General features: G+C 34.0%; 1 protein-coding gene across 1 annotated transcript in view; it reads right to left on the bottom strand.

The window, feature by feature from the left end:
• The window catches only part of sema3d (sema domain, immunoglobulin domain (Ig), short basic domain, secreted, (semaphorin) 3D), a 68,530-nt gene that overhangs the window by 14,473 nt on the left and 35,694 nt on the right, over nt 1–18,363 (bottom strand). The window contains exons 4-14 of the mRNA XM_088923931.1: nt 18,096–18,158; nt 17,530–17,649; nt 16,295–16,388; nt 12,712–12,840; nt 11,375–11,517; nt 5,206–5,320; nt 5,051–5,120; nt 4,665–4,809; nt 2,542–2,764; nt 1,178–1,266; nt 239–280 (exon numbers count right to left, since the gene is read on the bottom strand). Coding sequence (XP_088780057.1) covers nt 239–280; nt 1,178–1,266; nt 2,542–2,764; nt 4,665–4,809; nt 5,051–5,120; nt 5,206–5,320; nt 11,375–11,517; nt 12,712–12,840; nt 16,295–16,388; nt 17,530–17,649; nt 18,096–18,158 — 1,233 coding nt within the window. The remainder of the gene's footprint in view (nt 1–238; nt 281–1,177; nt 1,267–2,541; nt 2,765–4,664; nt 4,810–5,050; nt 5,121–5,205; nt 5,321–11,374; nt 11,518–12,711; nt 12,841–16,294; nt 16,389–17,529; nt 17,650–18,095; nt 18,159–18,363) is intronic.

Genomic DNA, 18,363 nt, shown 5'->3' with positions numbered 1-18,363 from the left:
CTTTTCATCCTGTGAGATTTATATAAACACCCATCCCGCTGCTCTTTTGACAGAAGTGAGAATGTTTTTCCGGCTCAGGTGTCACAGTTCCATACTGGTACAGCCTAAGATCAGTTACAAATGAGCATTTTTATATCAATGTCTTCTGAAAGTTACAACTTAGAGCATGGCAGTCCTGGCATTTTCACATTTCTCATAAAAAGACATAGATATAAAGTAAAAAGAACTCACTGCATACCTGTTTGGAGGATATCTCCATCGTCAGAATTGGTGAAGGAACCTACATTGAGTGAATAACACAAAAGAGCAGTGAAAGATCTATGGATGTGAGAAAGTGCACATTATTTGGGAATCCACTACCATATAATACTATTACATTTCATTTTATTTTTAATATTAACCCCAACAGAAGAATTAAAAATGCTTCCAATGTCAAGCTACAATTTATTTTCCTTGGAATCCTGTTTTCTTTTTTCTATTTTCAAAAGGGATAAAGGAATAGCATTTCTGATTAATGACTATCCCACAATACATAACGTCACCAGGGGGGGTTTCTCTGCTCATCAGAACTCTATTTTGTTATTATTCCTTTTTCTTCATACAAACTAAATTAAATCCAGCTGGAAAGCAGATAAGGTACAAGTATACTGATCCAAAGGCAGGGATATGGAAAGGATAAAGAGAATATAGTTTCAGATACTGACACTGAAAGGTCTCCTGCAAAATGTGCCTCTTTCAATAGCTTCTCTGTAGAAAGGCAAGGCGTTGATTAGTTTCACTCTACTGAGCTGGCGTGAGCTGTTATGGGAATATTTGTTCTGTATTTAGATAGGGTATTAATACTTTAGTTCTGTTTGATCTGCCAATTGGTGGCAAGAGAGCTTCTGGTTACATTTTTTATGAATGTAAATGTCAAGCACTGTGTCGTTTCCAGGTAGAGAGTCAAAGCTTTCCGGAGATTCCAGTAATTTTCAGACAACGTCTTGCTTATATATCTGTCAAGTCTTGATAGATTTGCTCATCTCCTGAATAAGCCTGTTCTTGCCTGTGTTTCCTGCCCTGAAAAAAGGTATTTGGTGTTATATAATGCTGTGATGGCCCCGTTTAAAATTATTGTTTTTTTTGTTGCTGACTAATTTAATTCTGCCAGTTTAAGCCTTTGTGCTTCCCTTCTTACCTCAAACACCTGCAGCTCTTCCAGCACCACCTCTTCCGTAACCCAGTTCTCCTGTGTTATGCTTACCACTTTTAGCACAGTCCCCACATCTAAGAAACAGAAAATGGAGAAATATTATTTACCAGACTAAGAAGTAAACATATCTGCAGGATAATAGGCTAGTTCATTAAGACCTTCTTTCAGGCACCAGTGCTCCTGGCATTATATAACTAGCGCACTGTGTGTACTGCAACTAATTTTTTAAGGTTGTATTGTATCTCTGACCACTGTGACTGTGATCTTTTGTTATAGCAGGTTGGTCTCTTGGTCTGTGTGGTTAGAGTGCACAGAGCTCTGCCTAAAATATATATTTGAATCCAGAGTCTGACTTTACATGTTTCAGACATATGTAAAAAGCATTTCTGTAATGTAAAAATAATAGGTGATAGGTTCCATAAAAATAGGTTCCATAAAGGTTAGCTTTATTACCTTAGTCAACATTTTGATTTTTTTTAAATGACAACAGAGTGAGTATTGAAGAGTGTGTATTTCCAACATTTGAATTTCAGGGACATGCAACCGGCAACTTTTGAATAAATAAAAAATGTTAATAATCAAAATATTATGTATCATGAATATGTTATATGCCATATTCTTCTGAATATTACATTTTTAAAAATACCACCACTAGCATATTTTAACTCATATAAAATATATATATATAAACAACATCAGTCTTGCCAAATACTGAATAAAAATATTTGGTCTGGTTTCCTGGGCTAAAAAACAGAACATCAAAAAGGAAGCTGGTAAAATGAACAATTGCATGAACATATGTTTTCATTTCATGACAAAAGGGCTTTGCTGACAACAGCCCAAAGTTGGTATTCCCTTTTCTCCTCATTAGAGTATTTGCCAAGAGTGTTGAAAACATGAGTGACTTGTTAAAATAGTGCACTACAGCATAACGGGATACTGCTACACTTCAACAATGAGATGATATCCGCTTTTAATTAAATATATTTTAGCTTCCACCAAAATAATAAGCTGATAAACATTAAAGGAAGATACATAAGGTTTAAAACCATAAAGGTCAGAAACCAATCTTAGTTTTTTCCCTACCACTTATTTGATAGGATACATCACCATCTGCTGACAGAAATGTGCTAACACACCTCAGGATTTTCCAAACAATACTGGAGAAATTCCAAGAGTGTGATACAAAACTCTGAAATTACATTAAGTAAATATCTAAATTCCTTTGAGTCCTGTGTACACTACAAGTCTGAACTAAATAAATAAACTGTACATATATTATTCCACTAATGCATTCCTCAGATTACAAAAACAATTTTTTGTTAAAATAAATGTACAATATTTCTTGCCTGTCCCCAAAAACATAACAGAATACTGTCCATCTTCTGCTACAACGCGATCCACAACAATCTGGGTCAGCCTGTAGTCCACATTAATCCTTGTGAATACGGGTTCTCCAGTAATAGGATATACAGGTTTGTACATCATGGGATGGTATTTAATGAAGCTGATGACATCATCAGGAAAGTCCTTTGTTGATTTGATAAGTGGATCATATGTCTTGCTTGGACACTGTAAAACAGAGGGGAATATAATTTAAATTATAATTATAATTCAATACATAAGTTCTATAAAATACATAAAACATTTACTGTACTAGTTAGTTTAAACATATAAGAAGTGACATTATCAATAACATAACGAACAAGCAAAGGACAAAACAAACCTATAACTTTAAAAAGTTATAGTTAAGAGCATACAGTTAATTTTAATTTTTGAAAATCAGAACAAAGAAGGTGGAAAATAAAATTTAAAAAAGAACAATTTTGGAAAAAATTTAAAGTGTTGCCATGTAAACATAGCTAATTTTTTTGTACGATATGTACAGTTTAATTCATCAAAGGAAGACTATTTTTAATACAAAAAGTGACCTATACTGTATGTACTCTTCCCAAACCAGGCATTGGGTTAATCTTACTGCTATGGTAATAGCTAAATAAGAGCTTTCATACAGCCACTGTTCTTTTATCAAACGTTCATAGATACCGACTTATAAAATTCTTGAATTTTTATGTTAAGGTCATTTACAGATACAGAACATTAACAAAGATTTTCAATACAGTGCTTATAGGCCCATCATCATGAATGTGTAACACATTTTAAAACATATGTAAATGTTTCCCTCTAGTGTTCAAATATAAAACTGCAACTACAGTTAAACAAGCTGTATGTAATATTTAAAGAATAGAGTTAGCTGGGTATTAATTTCATGTGTGATTGATAAATATATGAAATTATATATGAAATGTAACTATATAAAACTGATTATACAGACATTGTATATATATATTAAAAACTTCCTGACCTGTGGATTAATTGCAATATAAACATCTCTTGTTGCATCATCTAACACCACCTATTTCAGGACTACTATGACTCCTTAGACCACTTTATTAAACAATTGTACTACTTGATAGCAATGAGTTCTAGATAATTAGCAGGAAATGTAGGAAATAAAGATCTGGTTGTTTTTTTAAATAGTGTAACTGAGCAGATTTTAGGGGCCACACGTTGAGATGATCTACTACTGTACTTACAACAAATACCTTTCATTGGATAACTTTATTTCATGCTGAGTTTCAAAGGGTCAGGTTTTTAAAATTCATTAGTAAGATAAGCCATTTACTTCCATGCAACAATGTGGTGGTTGTAATTTTAAAGGGGCAACAAATTAATTGTTCTATTATATCTCCAACCCTGACTCCAAAGAGCCTCAGTGCGGTTAGTTATGGTCCATCCTACATCAACTTGTTTAAAGATTTGAAAAAATCATCGGAAGTAATTGATCAATTAAGGAAATACTCTTTAAAATTAGGGTAATGCTAGCCCTTGAGTAATGAAGGGCCTTCAGATTTTTGCTCAAAATAATCTAGAGAACTAGGGAGGTAGGAAATGAACAAAACTCCATCCCTACCCTTTAAAAGTATTTTAAAGGATTATTGTCATGTTTGCAAATGCATTACAGTCACATTACAAGTATGCAGTAATCTCCTGCATAGTTTACACATGATAGCCATACTGACTAAAAGCCCTAGTACACATTAGATTTGAATTAGGAAAAAGAGTTTAGATAGGCCAGATTACACAAAATCATGGTTGAATTTAGCTGGGACACTCATGTTAACACCCCTACTTTCAACCACAATAGCCTCAGTTTAACATCTCATCTGAAGTAAAGAACCTGAGAATTATACCAACAGCGTTATTTTGTTTTTATTGAACAGAAGGTGCAACACACCTTTGTTTTCCTTTTGGATTTGAATTCTAGAGGCACCTTGAAACATATTTAACATATAATTATTTTAGGTTTAATTTTCATTTATATGATTGTGTTTACAGTAAGATTAATGTTTTTTTTTTGTTGTGTCAAACTTCAGGATGTTGAAAATAGCAATTGCAAGATTGTACTTACAGTCCCAGGCCGAGGATAGGGTATTCTCCCCTCATACTCTGTCCATCTATGGTCAGGCCCCTCTTTGTGGGCATATGGTCCATTGAAGACAGCACGGATGTCAGCCATGCTGTACACACAGACTGCAGAGCCCTTAAATATTGAACTGAGAAGATATTGGTTTTAAATAAATAACAGGCACTGAAAACAGTAGTCATAGTCCCTGGTATTTATCAGTTACTTCATACCTACAATAACAAATCTTACCATTCAAGACAAAAGGAATCATTTTAACAACAGGTGACTGCATTAGTCAATCATAAATCACAAAAAACTTGAAAAAGAAGGTGCAGTAGTTCTGTGAGTAGCCTGTGCTGCTGTGAATGAAAAGCAATGTGACTGTGTACCTGGTTGTTGTGAACACTCCGTAAACAACAGGATTTCTGTAATCTCTTGTTGATAGCAGAAAAATATCCTCTAAAAACAAATACAAAAAAGAAAATTATGTTATGGTTCAATCGGCCTGCTTAAAACACTATTCGGGATCACGACAGTCACTTACGGAGTTCATCGAAGTGGGTATCAACACCATCCAGCCCAGGGATGGAGCAGACCAATCTAGCTTTAAGGAATGTTGTCCATTTGTTGGTCAAGCTTCTTAGACCTCCTACATCATTCTGAAATTAAATTAAATGTAAATAAAGGAAAAAATGTTTTTAAGTTACTTTAGAGTTTAAACTCAGCAAACTAAAAAAATCTGCTATGTATCTTAATAAAATTAAACAAAAACTTTTTATCTGGAAGCAATACGTAAAAATCTTAAATGACAAACTTTCTTTAAAGTTTCAGTGTTTTTGTGACATGAAACCTTTTTTTTTTGTTTTACTGCAGTTTCTTGGATGGTACATGAAATTGAATTCCATTAATCTTTATATCCACAAGTTGTCAAAAGTCCATCTGTTTGGGTACTACAGACTTATATCTGCATTACTCATGTTTATCATTTCTCAAACTGTTGAAATATTAAAAAAATAAGTATTTTTTTACAAACTGAAATGTACAGTACCACCACAATAAAACTACATGTACAGTATCTTCATGTTATTAAGCCATGGAGCGGTTGCATATACTCCATCTGCAGGTGACTCAAAACATAAATGCAGTAATGCAAAAACAAATGATAAATTCTAAGTACACATATAAACAATATCTTTGTAGATCTGAATGGAACAGAAAATATTGAAGATATAATAGTAATTGTGTGATATTCAAATATACTGTGATATCATGTAACACTGGTGTTATATTTTTATATTTAAAGTTGATTGGCATACTGACAGAATGTGAAACGTAAAAAAAAACTGTAAAAAATATGTTTTATGAGTACTAAATTGTGGTTTGTTGATATTATAAATATATTTATAATTGATAACAGCATTGATAGTAGCATTAATAACATAAAATGAGACCTTAAAGAAAGGTCTCATTTTCGTGTTATTACTCACTTTGGAGTATAAGAGTATGGAACAATGTGCTCTGCCTTGTTTAAGGATCTGAAACCAAGGATTCTTTCTGGATTAGCTTCTTAATCAATTAGTTACTGAGTGCCAATTGGTCAAGATGGTCCTAATGCCCTCCTCTCATTTGTAACCTCTCTTACATACTTATGTTCTTATGAGAAAGCTTTTAGAGGGATGTAGTCACCCATCACATTCATTACATACACATCTAGTATCATGTGAGGAACCTTTGTGTTGACAGCACCAAATTAGAAAAATGATATTTAAAATGTAATGCCTAGATTTTCTTTGCAGAATATTTAAGGGTCAAAGAGGTTGCATATAGAAAAAAACTGCATTAGTCTGTTCGCATATGTTATTTTATAGACTGTGTTGCATTTTTAATACATAGACTTCCACATTATAATTAGTAAAGAGTTAATGTACTGTATGCTAATGAAATCTTGAGAACTACAAGTGTATTTGTACTCAACACATCTGCTTTGCTCTTACCTGGACTGTGATGCTCACTTTAACAGAGATGACAAGTACTGTTTTCTCTGAGTAGTAATGTACTAGATAATAATTCTCATGGCAGATATTTACAAATTCTTAGAAACTTCAACAAGAAAATAATATTTTGCAAGTAGAACAAGAGTTATAAAACACATAACTATTTTTTTATATTGCCCTTTAAACTTTAATAGAGCTGGCAAGAAGTCCACAACAGCATCAATATACACATTTATAACTCATCTAGGAAACTTTGAGTTAGCTAAAGAATATTAGTAGATGTACAGCACTCCCTTTTATTGAACAACCATGATTCTAATTTGGTTATAATAACAGTATATGGGGGTGGCCTGATGGTGTAGTGGATAGCATTGGCTGTCCATGTGGGTTTCCTCTGAGTGCTAGTTTCCTCCCACAGTCCAAAGACATACTAGTATGTTAATTGGCTCCAGAGAAAACTGAACAGACGTGCAAGTATGTGTATGTCTGTCTGTGTGTCCCGTGATGGACTGGTGTCCTGCCCAAGGTGCACCCTGCCTCGTGCCTATTGCTTGCCAGAGAAAATTCCAGCTCCCCCACAACTCTATATTGGATAAAGTGGTTAGAAAATGGCTGGATGGATGGTGACACTTTCTTGAGCAGGCAAGAATTAACATACTCTGAAAGGAAGGTTTACAAGATGTACAGAAAAGCAAAGGCCCATCTCTGCAGCAAATTTTAAAATTGAGCAGCTGGGAAATGTTATGCTCCCGTGGAGCAAGATATTGGCTAAAAATAGGTGTCAGAAATTTAATTTGAATGCCTGCTTGTCAGGCTTTGGCACTTTCATCATACATACTGTATGAGTATTTAAAAAGCGAAAGGCAAATGAATTAAAAAGGGGGGTGCTCAATTAACTCACACTCTTGTTAAGACTGGAAATGGTAAACGATAGTTCAAACATGAGCTGTAGTTAAAAAAAGGATGCCATTTATCAATTCAGGAGAAGAGCTGCTTCTTAGAGTTTCTATGACAGGATTAACAAAGAGAGATGACGATACAGTTCAGCAGTTAGTAGATTCTAGCAACTTTTTTTCAGATTTCATACTGATAATGCACAGAAACAAAACAAGTAACAAGGGGCAGTGCAGTCCGGTGCAGTTGCTCTGTGGCTAAGGATCTGTGTCTGTGGAAGGTGCTGGAAGGTTGTTAGTTCATATCCTGGCCGGCAGAGGAATCCTACTCCGTTGGGCCCCTGAGCTGTATAAATGGCTAACCCTGCGCTGTGACCCCAAGCTTCTCTCTCTGTCTGTGTCTCTCATGGAGTTGGGGGTATGTGAAAAGAACATATAAAAGAAATCGTATATGGCCAATAAAGTGATCTTATCTTATAAAGTTAGTGATTGGATTCCTAATACAAATACAACAGATGCATTCTCAATAAAAGCAAGCAAAAAACAAAACATGAATGTTAGCCTGTGTATTTGAGTTATTGTAGAAGTACATATTTCCTGATGATTTGGTCTTTGAAGATGGCCAAATCAGGACAAGTAACTGGTTGTCAAAAACTGAAAAATGAAGATCAAATGAAAACCTACTCCCAAAGCAAAATCATCAATTTTTGTACGACAATGTAATTTTGCTCTTATCATTCAATTTGCCTTACAGTGAAATAAAGTTCTATGGTACCTACATTAAAATCACAATGTGTGATTATATTTTAAGACCTGTGATACTATTCATTCATTATTCATTTTTACTATAGACTGATAAAAAAGGGTAAAATCCAGATTTTTAAGAATATGTGAAATTGTATTTCTGAAGTTATATCTTCCAAAACGGATGATTTATATCAGATATTATTGAAAAATAAAAAAAAAAACATAAGAATGCTTACAGACAAGAGGGTCATTCAGTGCATGTAGCTCATTTATAGTGTTGTATGATTTACACAAGGAGATACTAAATGTGACCACACACCGGTGTGTATGTTAATGAATGGAACAGTTGTTTCAAAATATAATCACTTGGCAGAAAAAATGTGCAAAAATATTTTTTTTGTTGACTTGGGTATGAAGCCAGGGTGCATTAGAAACTGAGCATGAACCCTTAATGGACTGGTGCAAGTCTTGTAAGGCAGAACTGTAGCAGTTCTCAAGGCGAAGGATGTTTCATGAGAATAAACACTCCAGCACTTTTTCAGTAAAATGTCACATGTAAATATATTCTCTCGTCATTTTACCATATGACCTGAGCACTACAGAGTTAAGCACAAATATACAGTACCACTTCTGAACACATTTGTTCAGATGTCTATGCAAAAACACAACAATGGATAATTAAACCCTTATCTTGATTAATCGTATTTGAACTATAAAGCAGCATCTTAAAATCTAAAAAAAAATATTGTGGTTAAAGCAAGAATATAATAAAACATCTTAAATCACCAATATATGTGGTCCAATATTGCAACAAATTTGATATGTTTATTGGCTAAAATGTTAGTAAGAAGCAATGATGAAATTCCATGCTGAAAACTAGGAGAAACAGTGTTTTGGCTGTAGAGCTTTCTTTGGGGGTGTGTATGAAAAAGAGAAAGGTGACATGAATATAAAGTACAGGAGAACAAAGAACAGAGTAGGTGAGAATGGGCATACAGGTGAGAAAGAATAAGTACAGGAAGAGGTACTAGGAGAGAGAAGTGTGGGGATTTGAAATTTAAATTAATGGAGAGGATTTAAAAGAAGAAATATACAGTAGTTTGTTGCTAAAAGAAAATTAAAATAGTCTGTTGTCACATTTTCAGGATAATTTTGATCTCTGTTTTTCTTGAATACTACAGAAGGAATACTGTAAAAGGATTGAGAAAGAAAGGTAAAATCATGAGCAGGAGAAGTGAAATGAGGAACTATCGGATTAGAGAGACCTTTGATCCCCTGAAATGTCCAGCCAGTCGTCTTCTTGTCTCACCAGTGCAAATAATGTAAATGGCAGGGCTTTTTCTTTAAAAGACGGAGTAAGTACTTGATACACAAGTTGTTCTCCAGATGATTTTAAAATGCCTCGATAGGTCATGCATATTTGTGGTGCAAAACACATATTTGCGGTGGCTTCTGTTACAGGAAAAGGTGCTGGTGGGGATAGTAGCTGTGGGTTGTTAAATAAACTGTGGACAAGAAGGTTGCATGGATTAGTTAGTTGGCAATATTACATGATGTGGGGGTCTGGGAAAAACACTCCTGTTTAAGGCTCATCCTGTAGAATGAAGAAAATATCTATGACTATCCTGGAAATGCAAAAAGGTGTTGGGGAGGAAGGGAAGCACAAGCAGCATATTGTTCAGATAATTTCTTGTTGGGTTGATGTTGCGAGGGCTGTTTCTGGCCCTGTTGATACAATACCTGTGCCTGTGCAGCCAACGCAACTTGCAGTTCTCCACTTAAAAATATTAGGGATTCCTAGTTACATAAACAGACTCTCTCAGTGCCAGGCAATGCATCCTTGACTAAGGAACATGAGACAGACTTCCCTCAGCTTAGGGATCCCTACTAGAGGAATCCCTAGATCTCATCATTAATCAGCACCAGAGAATCTGGCAAGTTATGTAGTTCAATTCCAAATACTATTAACCTTGTCACAACATCAAGTGAAGATAATTCTACTAGAAGAATGGCATAAGAATGGTTTGAAAATATTTAAAAACCTTGTAGAATTAATGGCATGCCCTTTATAAGCTGTTTGTGCTGCTCATATTAAGTTAAATATATAATTAGGTTGAGCTTCCCAGTATGTCGACCATTAACAGTGCTTTGTCATAAATAAACATTGACATTTTAAGATATTTGATATAAGGGTAAATAAGACTAAACATTACTCTAGTGCCTCTAATTGTGGAGTCACTGAGTTTTCATGATCAATTTCAAACATAATGACTAGAAATGTGAAAAACAACCCAGAAGTCTCACTCCATAATGAAGGTATTATTTCTTATTGAAATTTCAAATGGAAGACTGAATCTTAAGCAGCAAAACAAAATGGTGTTAAGATAAAAACAGCTTTTGTAACTGTGAAAACAGTACAAAGTCATATTGTTTTTCAAATATATAAGAAAAGGTAATGTCTTCCACATTGTATACAGAATATCTCTGTCAATTACATTCCCCAAGCTTCTCTCCTCAGTTAAACACACAGGCTCTAAAGCCTGCATTCCAGCCAAGTTAACACACATGTGGAAACTCCAGGAAGGCTCCATCAAAGCTTCCTGCACCTTCATTAGTGAATTTCCCGACAAATATTCAGGAAAAAATTAGTTTCTCTACCAACAGCAAAACCTTTGAGATGAAATGAAATCTTAAGTGCAGAGATAATGATGAGAAAATGAATTTAGCAGTGTAGCAGATGATGGTGAAATGCAACATAAGGTTAACAGTCAAATTTAGAACAGTTTAATAAAGTCTCCACCCTGAGCACATGCTGCCGTTCCCCAGATATCTAACAGATGCCAGTTCATGGAGTCCATAGCAATGTTTTAGTTTTTTTGAATAGTAATGATTGAAAGAAATTGCTCCATGCTTGAAAGAAATAATTGCAAGGAAAATGTGATACTTAATGGTGTTGTTTAGTAATCACATTGCACAGTATTAAATTGTAACCAGTGTGTACACTGTATATCCACACTGAATGTCAAATTTCAAGTTAATATTTTATTTTTACAATAATAGGTTATTCCAAGGATCTCACCTTGCACACTCTGGCTACTCTGGAGAAAACAGTTTTATCACTAGTGCTGCCTTCTGTAGTAGATTCTCGAAAGAAGAAATAAATCTTATCATCATCTGGATTATAGGTGTCTGCAACAGGATGGGCTGCAATAAATTTTGCCTCTGTTGAAATACAAAATAAATAGTAACATCAAATTTTACAGTTTACTATGAAAAATCAGGTGCTATCAATAACCTTATGGTTAACACATCTATGAAATGCTTGTTAATTTAGGAACTTACAGTGAAAGCGGATTTAGAATATAGTCCAATATAAATAATAAATTATAAATTCACTTTACATATAAACAGAGAGACCAACAATGTGATCATTTCCATTACTCATTTGTAATATTTCTAATGCTGCTCATATATTTGGGCCTTGTTTTTCCCCAGCTTTAAATATGGCTTCCATTGCATACCTTACCAGCTTAAATCTGCCATATAAATGTAAATATATTCTTGAACATAATAATGTACCAAAATACAGTAGAAACATATTAAACACTTTAAAAAAATGTACACAAAGTGATTTATATTGCACACAATTCCATAACATGATTTCACAGTCTTTGCATGAATAAAGAAACAAAAAATATATATGAAGCATACTACATAACAATCATGTAAAATCTCCCATTCATCAGGAAGCATTGAAATTAAAGCAATACTGTAAGTGAATACAGGAACAGAAAAGTGATTTTGTCCATAATATATTTAACAGCATTCTAAAATACTTTGCGATAGAAAGGAAAAAAAAAGAAATTGAAAAAAGCAAAGTCTTTATACTTGGCATTCCCACATATTTGGAAAACATGTGTCAACAACTGGAACACAATAAAATCGGCATTTCTCAGACAGTATATTATTACGAAATGCACTTAATGCATAGGAATCTGGGTAGTGTGGCTATGGAATCACAGGCTATGGAAACACAATAAAACTAAGGATCTGCACTCTTTCTTTCTCTTTGGTTTCGTATGTGACTGTCCTATGTGGAAAGGTAAAGGTCACCTAGTGATTTAAAGAAAACCAACTAATTTCACCCTCTGTTCATAGGTGAAAGTGCGATAATCTGGATCAGTAGAACCCAGCTATGGTGGTTTACAGGAAAACAGCAAAGTAAAGATTATTGATCATTGATGTTTTCTGATTGGAGAACTACTGTGTTTATTCAATATAGATTGTAATATAGTTCTGAAAAAATCAATTTTGCTTTTAGCAAAAAATATTTTTTAAGAGTCAAACAGAAAGGCAACAGCAAAGCAGAATATTCTGATTTTGAGAAGACAGGAAGTTTGAATTCAAAGGCATTACCATTTATCCAGTAATGTTCAGAAATATCAGTCCTTATGTAATGCTGATCATAAGAGGGTCCAAGCGAACGTGTAAACGTTGTGTCCTTGCCAAGAAAATCAGATGCTGTTCCAGCATAGAGGTATTCGTCTGTAAATCAATAGACAAACAAATTTCTTATTGGCCAAGAAAAACAACAGGGTGGACAACAAAAATAACACTAAATCCAAGTCCTAAAATTCTCTTGCAAATGCATGCACACAAACACAGGAACATCAAGCATCTGTCTCATTTATACATCTCTTCTTTTTATTTATATATTGGAGACATTTGTGTCTATGAAAGATAAGCTGTGTGATTACCCAGTCATAAACTCCATCTTATATGCAATTTATATGTGCTGAAATTTGTTTTCTCTATCAATGTCAAATGTGCTACCAAGATGCAAAAAAGACTGATGAATGGTCTGCTATGTTTTATTATTATCTCGTGGTCTAATGTTCTCTTTTTAGAGTTAGACTCATGAAACAGAAAGTGCTTTGATGTTTTATCAATTGGATGAGACTGACTTGATGTACAGTATTCATGACTCCCTGATGATTCATACAACTCAGTGGTGCTACTAATGCCACAGTACATCTTATAATTTAAAGCAAAAATGTTTTGCTCCTGTTTTTTTTATGATTCAGGCTCCAAATAAACAGGATTTAATATGGAAACATTTCAAGTAGTAATAATTCAGCTTTTCTTATCTTTATTTCTTTTTTGTCCATTAGAACAAGTAAGCAGTTAAAATGACAAAAATGAAAAAGTAGTAATATATTTTTTAACTGGAGAAATAAGTCTTGAAAACTAAGTTTTAATTCCCTTAATAAGTTACCTACCCATTGCAATTAATTAAAAAAATAATTCTTAATCATCCAGATTAGCATGTTAGCTTAACAGCTACTAACACGCAGGGCAGTCTTATAATAATTACAATTTGCTACTTATGAGATGTTTACTTAATCCCTAATACTGGAACATTGCTTTTCTTAATAAACCCATTAAATAAAAGTGTAGTTTAAACTACACAAACTGACTAGTGAACAACAGAGAATATGGCAGAATTGCCATCTGTGTGTCATCCTCTATTCTACTGTGAAAACAACAAAGAATGAATTGTCAAAGCATAATTGCATCATTGTCTGTTTTAGAATTCACAAAAACTAATCACTTCTGCCAAACTTAAAGAACAGCCCTGACCTGTACTCTGAGGGAAAAAAAAGAAAAAAAACATCCACTGCATGACTGCAGCAATTGTTTCTTATTGTTTATATTATAACTTTGCTATTGCAGGGAACACTTCTACCTTGGCCATATGCAGAAAAAAATGTATTGAAAGACTGTGGTTGAGTTAATGAAAGATACTGACTTAGGTCTTGCAGTTTCCTCAGGTACATGGATGGTATCGGATCAAACAATGGTATTTTAGCTAAATAAATAAAGAGGAATCATAACCACTGTTATTTGTTATCATAACCACATCATTCCTTTCCATCACCCTTTATACCGAGTGTTTATGGATACATCAATCAGACAGCCAGGGTCCTCTTCAGGGAAGCAGCAATAGCATTTTTCCAGAAAGCTGGATGTCATGATGAGAAATGAGTTAAATAATTAGTGTTTGCCTAGCTGACAGACCAGCAAGGACCATTGCCCATCCAGGGAGGAGCACTGCTGAAAGACCCTTAACATTTCTTACAGCAGTTATTCGCCCCAGCAGATTTATTTTCACTCACTTCGGGCGCAGTGATGCAAAAGCACTTCTAAAAAGCCAGACAGTCATTCATTCATACACACTACAGTAAATAAAAAATAAACCAGACAATCACAAAACAGCTTGTCCTGAACCTCTTATCTTATGTCATCCCACACATTATATTCTCACTTTATAAAAATGCAGTAGAGCAATATAGCCTGTACTGTTATGCATGTTGTTATGATGACTAAATATAAAATGACTGACCAATGACAAAGTTGTGTGAGCATTGGCAGGATTTCCAGTTTAGATCAATGTAATACAAAAAAGCTGATTTTAAATTAAAGGTTTCAAGTGAGGAGCTGTGTCAGCATATGGCCTGCATAAGAATATGTAGGGTTAATTCCATGTTGAAAAGAAAAAACATCACCATGTCAGTAAATAAACATTAAATATCACCTGAAAAGGCTCCACGAGGCTGAAATAATGTATTTTTTCTTCATATTTTACATTTGATAAATATTTGACAGTAAAACTATAGAGTACTATACCAACACTTGTTTTCAGAAAAGGTGAAATTATGTTATTATGTAAAGGACAAAAGGTGTGTATTTTGGAACTCTAAGAGTTACTAAGAGGCATTTCAATTTTTTGCTTTTGTTCTTTACATAAGAGGCACAAGAGAAAATTTTCTGAATATGACAAAATTTATACGTATTAGTGTTGCCATTTTGTACAATTCATGACGATAGAACCTCATGCTCAAACTACTGTACATGATGTTTTTCCAAATAAGATGTTCATATGATATATTAACATATATCTGAAAATATATCAAGGTATATTTCAGTGCATGTACTTAAATTCAAATCACCTATGTTGAACAAAATGTTTGGCATTCACAATAATACTTAATACTATATCTGATTTCTTTAGGAGGGCATTGTCTAGTAAATGTGTGTGAACCAAAATTGCTGAATACTGGGAAAAAAAGTGGTACTTGATTTATGAATGAAAGAGTAAGAACTCTTCACCTCTTTCACCCCATGAATATATACCAACTTTTGAAAACGGACATATGACAACAGTATTTTATGCTCATTATGAGTTACTTTAATGTAGATAAATTATCTTTTTTATGTGTCTATAAGACTCTGGGAGTTTTTGAACATATGAGCTTCACTCCGACAGAGACTTAGCAGCAGGAGAACAAAAACTTCTGAAGCCCATGAAGAACCAGTTGTCACCACTCAAATCTGTATGGCAGGATAAATGATCTCCTGCTAGAGTCATGATCACAAATCATGTCCCTCATTATAAAAGAAACTGATACTGAACACTGTCTCATTTCCTTAATAACATAGCCTGGGACCCCCCAACTTCAAAGTGATGGCTTTTCCATTACATATGGTGAACAGGGAAGATTCATGGTGAATTAATGAGAATGAGAACCCATTAATTCCTTAAAATACAGGTCAAAAGAAATATCTCTACCTAAATAAATAATTCAGGCAGATAAATGTAGAAAGATTATGTTTTATTATATCTGTTATAGGAAAGGCCAATACATTCTCCTAATGTCCTGTCCCACTACATTTACTTTATATTAAATTTAGAGCTAAAATGGATCATGCAGAAAATTAATTCACAAACTTTCTGTTCTTATCTCTGAGTTTGTGAATATTAGACATATTCAGTAGCATTCCAAATCTACTTTTCTCATTATAAAGAATGCATTTTATTGTATACACTTAAAAATTAATATTTGCCTGATACCACCAGACCAGCAGTGGAAAACTGGATAGGATAATCTGAAGTTTGACTCAGATTGGGATGAAATGTAATCCTGAGGTTATTTCTCACCTGTTAAAACCGAAGCAAATGGCTGCAGTGGGTCAAAGGGGCATTTCAGTCTACCGGATTCGACACTGTGAGTATTCAAATGGAATGTACTTTCCTGTTGTGGAAGACAAAATGAAACACTGTTCTACAGTGGTGGAAATGACTATAGGAAAAACGTTTATGTACAAGTTAAAAATCAAGATTTCAAAGCAAATTTTAACATATAAAACATTAACTGGATTTAGTAAGTATTTCATGTTGTCTATATAGTGCATGACAAAATCAAAAAGAACAAAATCAAGTTAAAGGAAAAGAATACATAAACTGCAAGCACAGCCTAAAAAGGCTGTTAGAAAGGTAAATTTATACATTGAAATATTGCAATAGAAACTAAAATAAAAGTATATTTACACAGTAAAGTATGTTAGTAAAGTATTGTAGAGCTAAAGATGGGGATATTATAGGATACTGACAGTATAATGGCAGCTGTATTAATTTTACTGAGGTGGTTACCAAAGAAGGAATACATATATCCAGAAGAAAGAAAAGTATTATAGGTACTAGAAGCACACAATGATGTGCACAAATAATTTTATTCTACCCGCTGTACTTAGGGTTACAAGAGACATTAAAATAGATCATTAACAAAACCCTTCTAGCAGTCTCTTGAGGCAAGAATAACACCTACTGACTGCAAAATTGCTAATGTACAGTAGCACACACCTATAAAAAGGGTGGCAAAACTGAAGCAGGTAATTACAGAGCAATAAGTCAAATTAGACATACTGGTCTATAATTACCTGCTCCAGTTTTGTATTATATGTAAGGTTATCGAAACAATAATTTGAACAAGAGGATCATCTCTATAGAAATAGGAGATCATGAGATAGCATAGATTTAGGAGAGGTGGTTGCTTAACTGTTTTTGGAGTTGTTAGAACAAGGCTACAGCAGGTAGCTACAATGGATATACTGTATGTGTACAGTATATGAAAAAGGCAGAATTGTAAAGGAACAGTTTGCTTTTTCGGTGAGCTGTCAACATACTTTTTTTATTATAATTTGCACAGACAGCTCTCTTCCAAGACAATGACTAGCTTCAGTAATTACTGAAACAAGGAACGGTTTTATTTTAAGCATCTACAAGTAAAATTTGATGTCAAACCAATATCTTTGATGAGAGCTGAGGAATGGCTCCCAGCACAGTTTCTGCCATGCACTGCAATCCTCAGCCATCAGTGACTAAGATTATTTTACCTCTCCACGGCCTTCAACTTCAACGAAAGCACACATGGGGTGGAAGGCCCCTGTGCCACAGGCATATACATGGGTCTTGTTATAGTTGTGTAGAACCCTGATGAAGTTTGCACACTCTGTCTGTTGGTAGAAAGTGAAAAGTCTTAGTTAACTAAGGAAAGGAGTAAAGTCACACTGAAAAAATCACAGCTAATCAACCAGTAGAAAGAAAAGTAAACCAATTTCTCTATGATATAAAAAACACATCAACAATATTTGGCTTATATATCTGCAAGGGAAGCAGATTTCCTGCCAGACATTAACAAGTAAAGCATCTTAATAATGTAACTTTGGAATTTATACTGATAGTGTAACTTCCACAACTGTTTTGCTCACCTTTATTCTCATTCTCAGATTCTCACCTTTAATGTTAAATTATTTCCAGAAAACGGGTAACAATAATCATGTCTTTGATTCTCAATGACGTCTGAGCACTAAATATTGGTAATGTGATAACACGTCTATTAGTTGGAATACAGTATAAAGAAACCTAAAGGGTACAATTACACACAAATTATTACACTTACATGTGTATTTTTTCCAGCTAGTTTGCACAATTCTGTTCTTTCTTTAGAAGCAGGCCAGTCAATCTGTCAAAAACAAAAGCAAAAAATTATAATGACATACATTCCAAAGATTTACAGTATTTATGTAAGTATCTCATTACCAGCAAAAAAGGTCTTTAATCTTTTTTTACTCAAGTGCAGTGTGGCAGGGATCTCTTCCAAGTCGTGACACAATTGTGTACCGATTTTTTTTTCTAAATAGAAATAGTCTTATGCTCTTTAAATATAA

Source organism: Atractosteus spatula, chromosome 8 (genome assembly GCF_055471065.1).
Source record: "Atractosteus spatula isolate fAtrSpa1 chromosome 8, fAtrSpa1.hap1, whole genome shotgun sequence".
In the NCBI taxonomy this organism is placed as follows: Eukaryota; Metazoa; Chordata; class Actinopteri; order Semionotiformes; family Lepisosteidae; genus Atractosteus; species Atractosteus spatula.
Note: the sequence above shows the minus strand (reverse complement) of the source record. Positions and strands in the feature narration are given on the sequence as shown.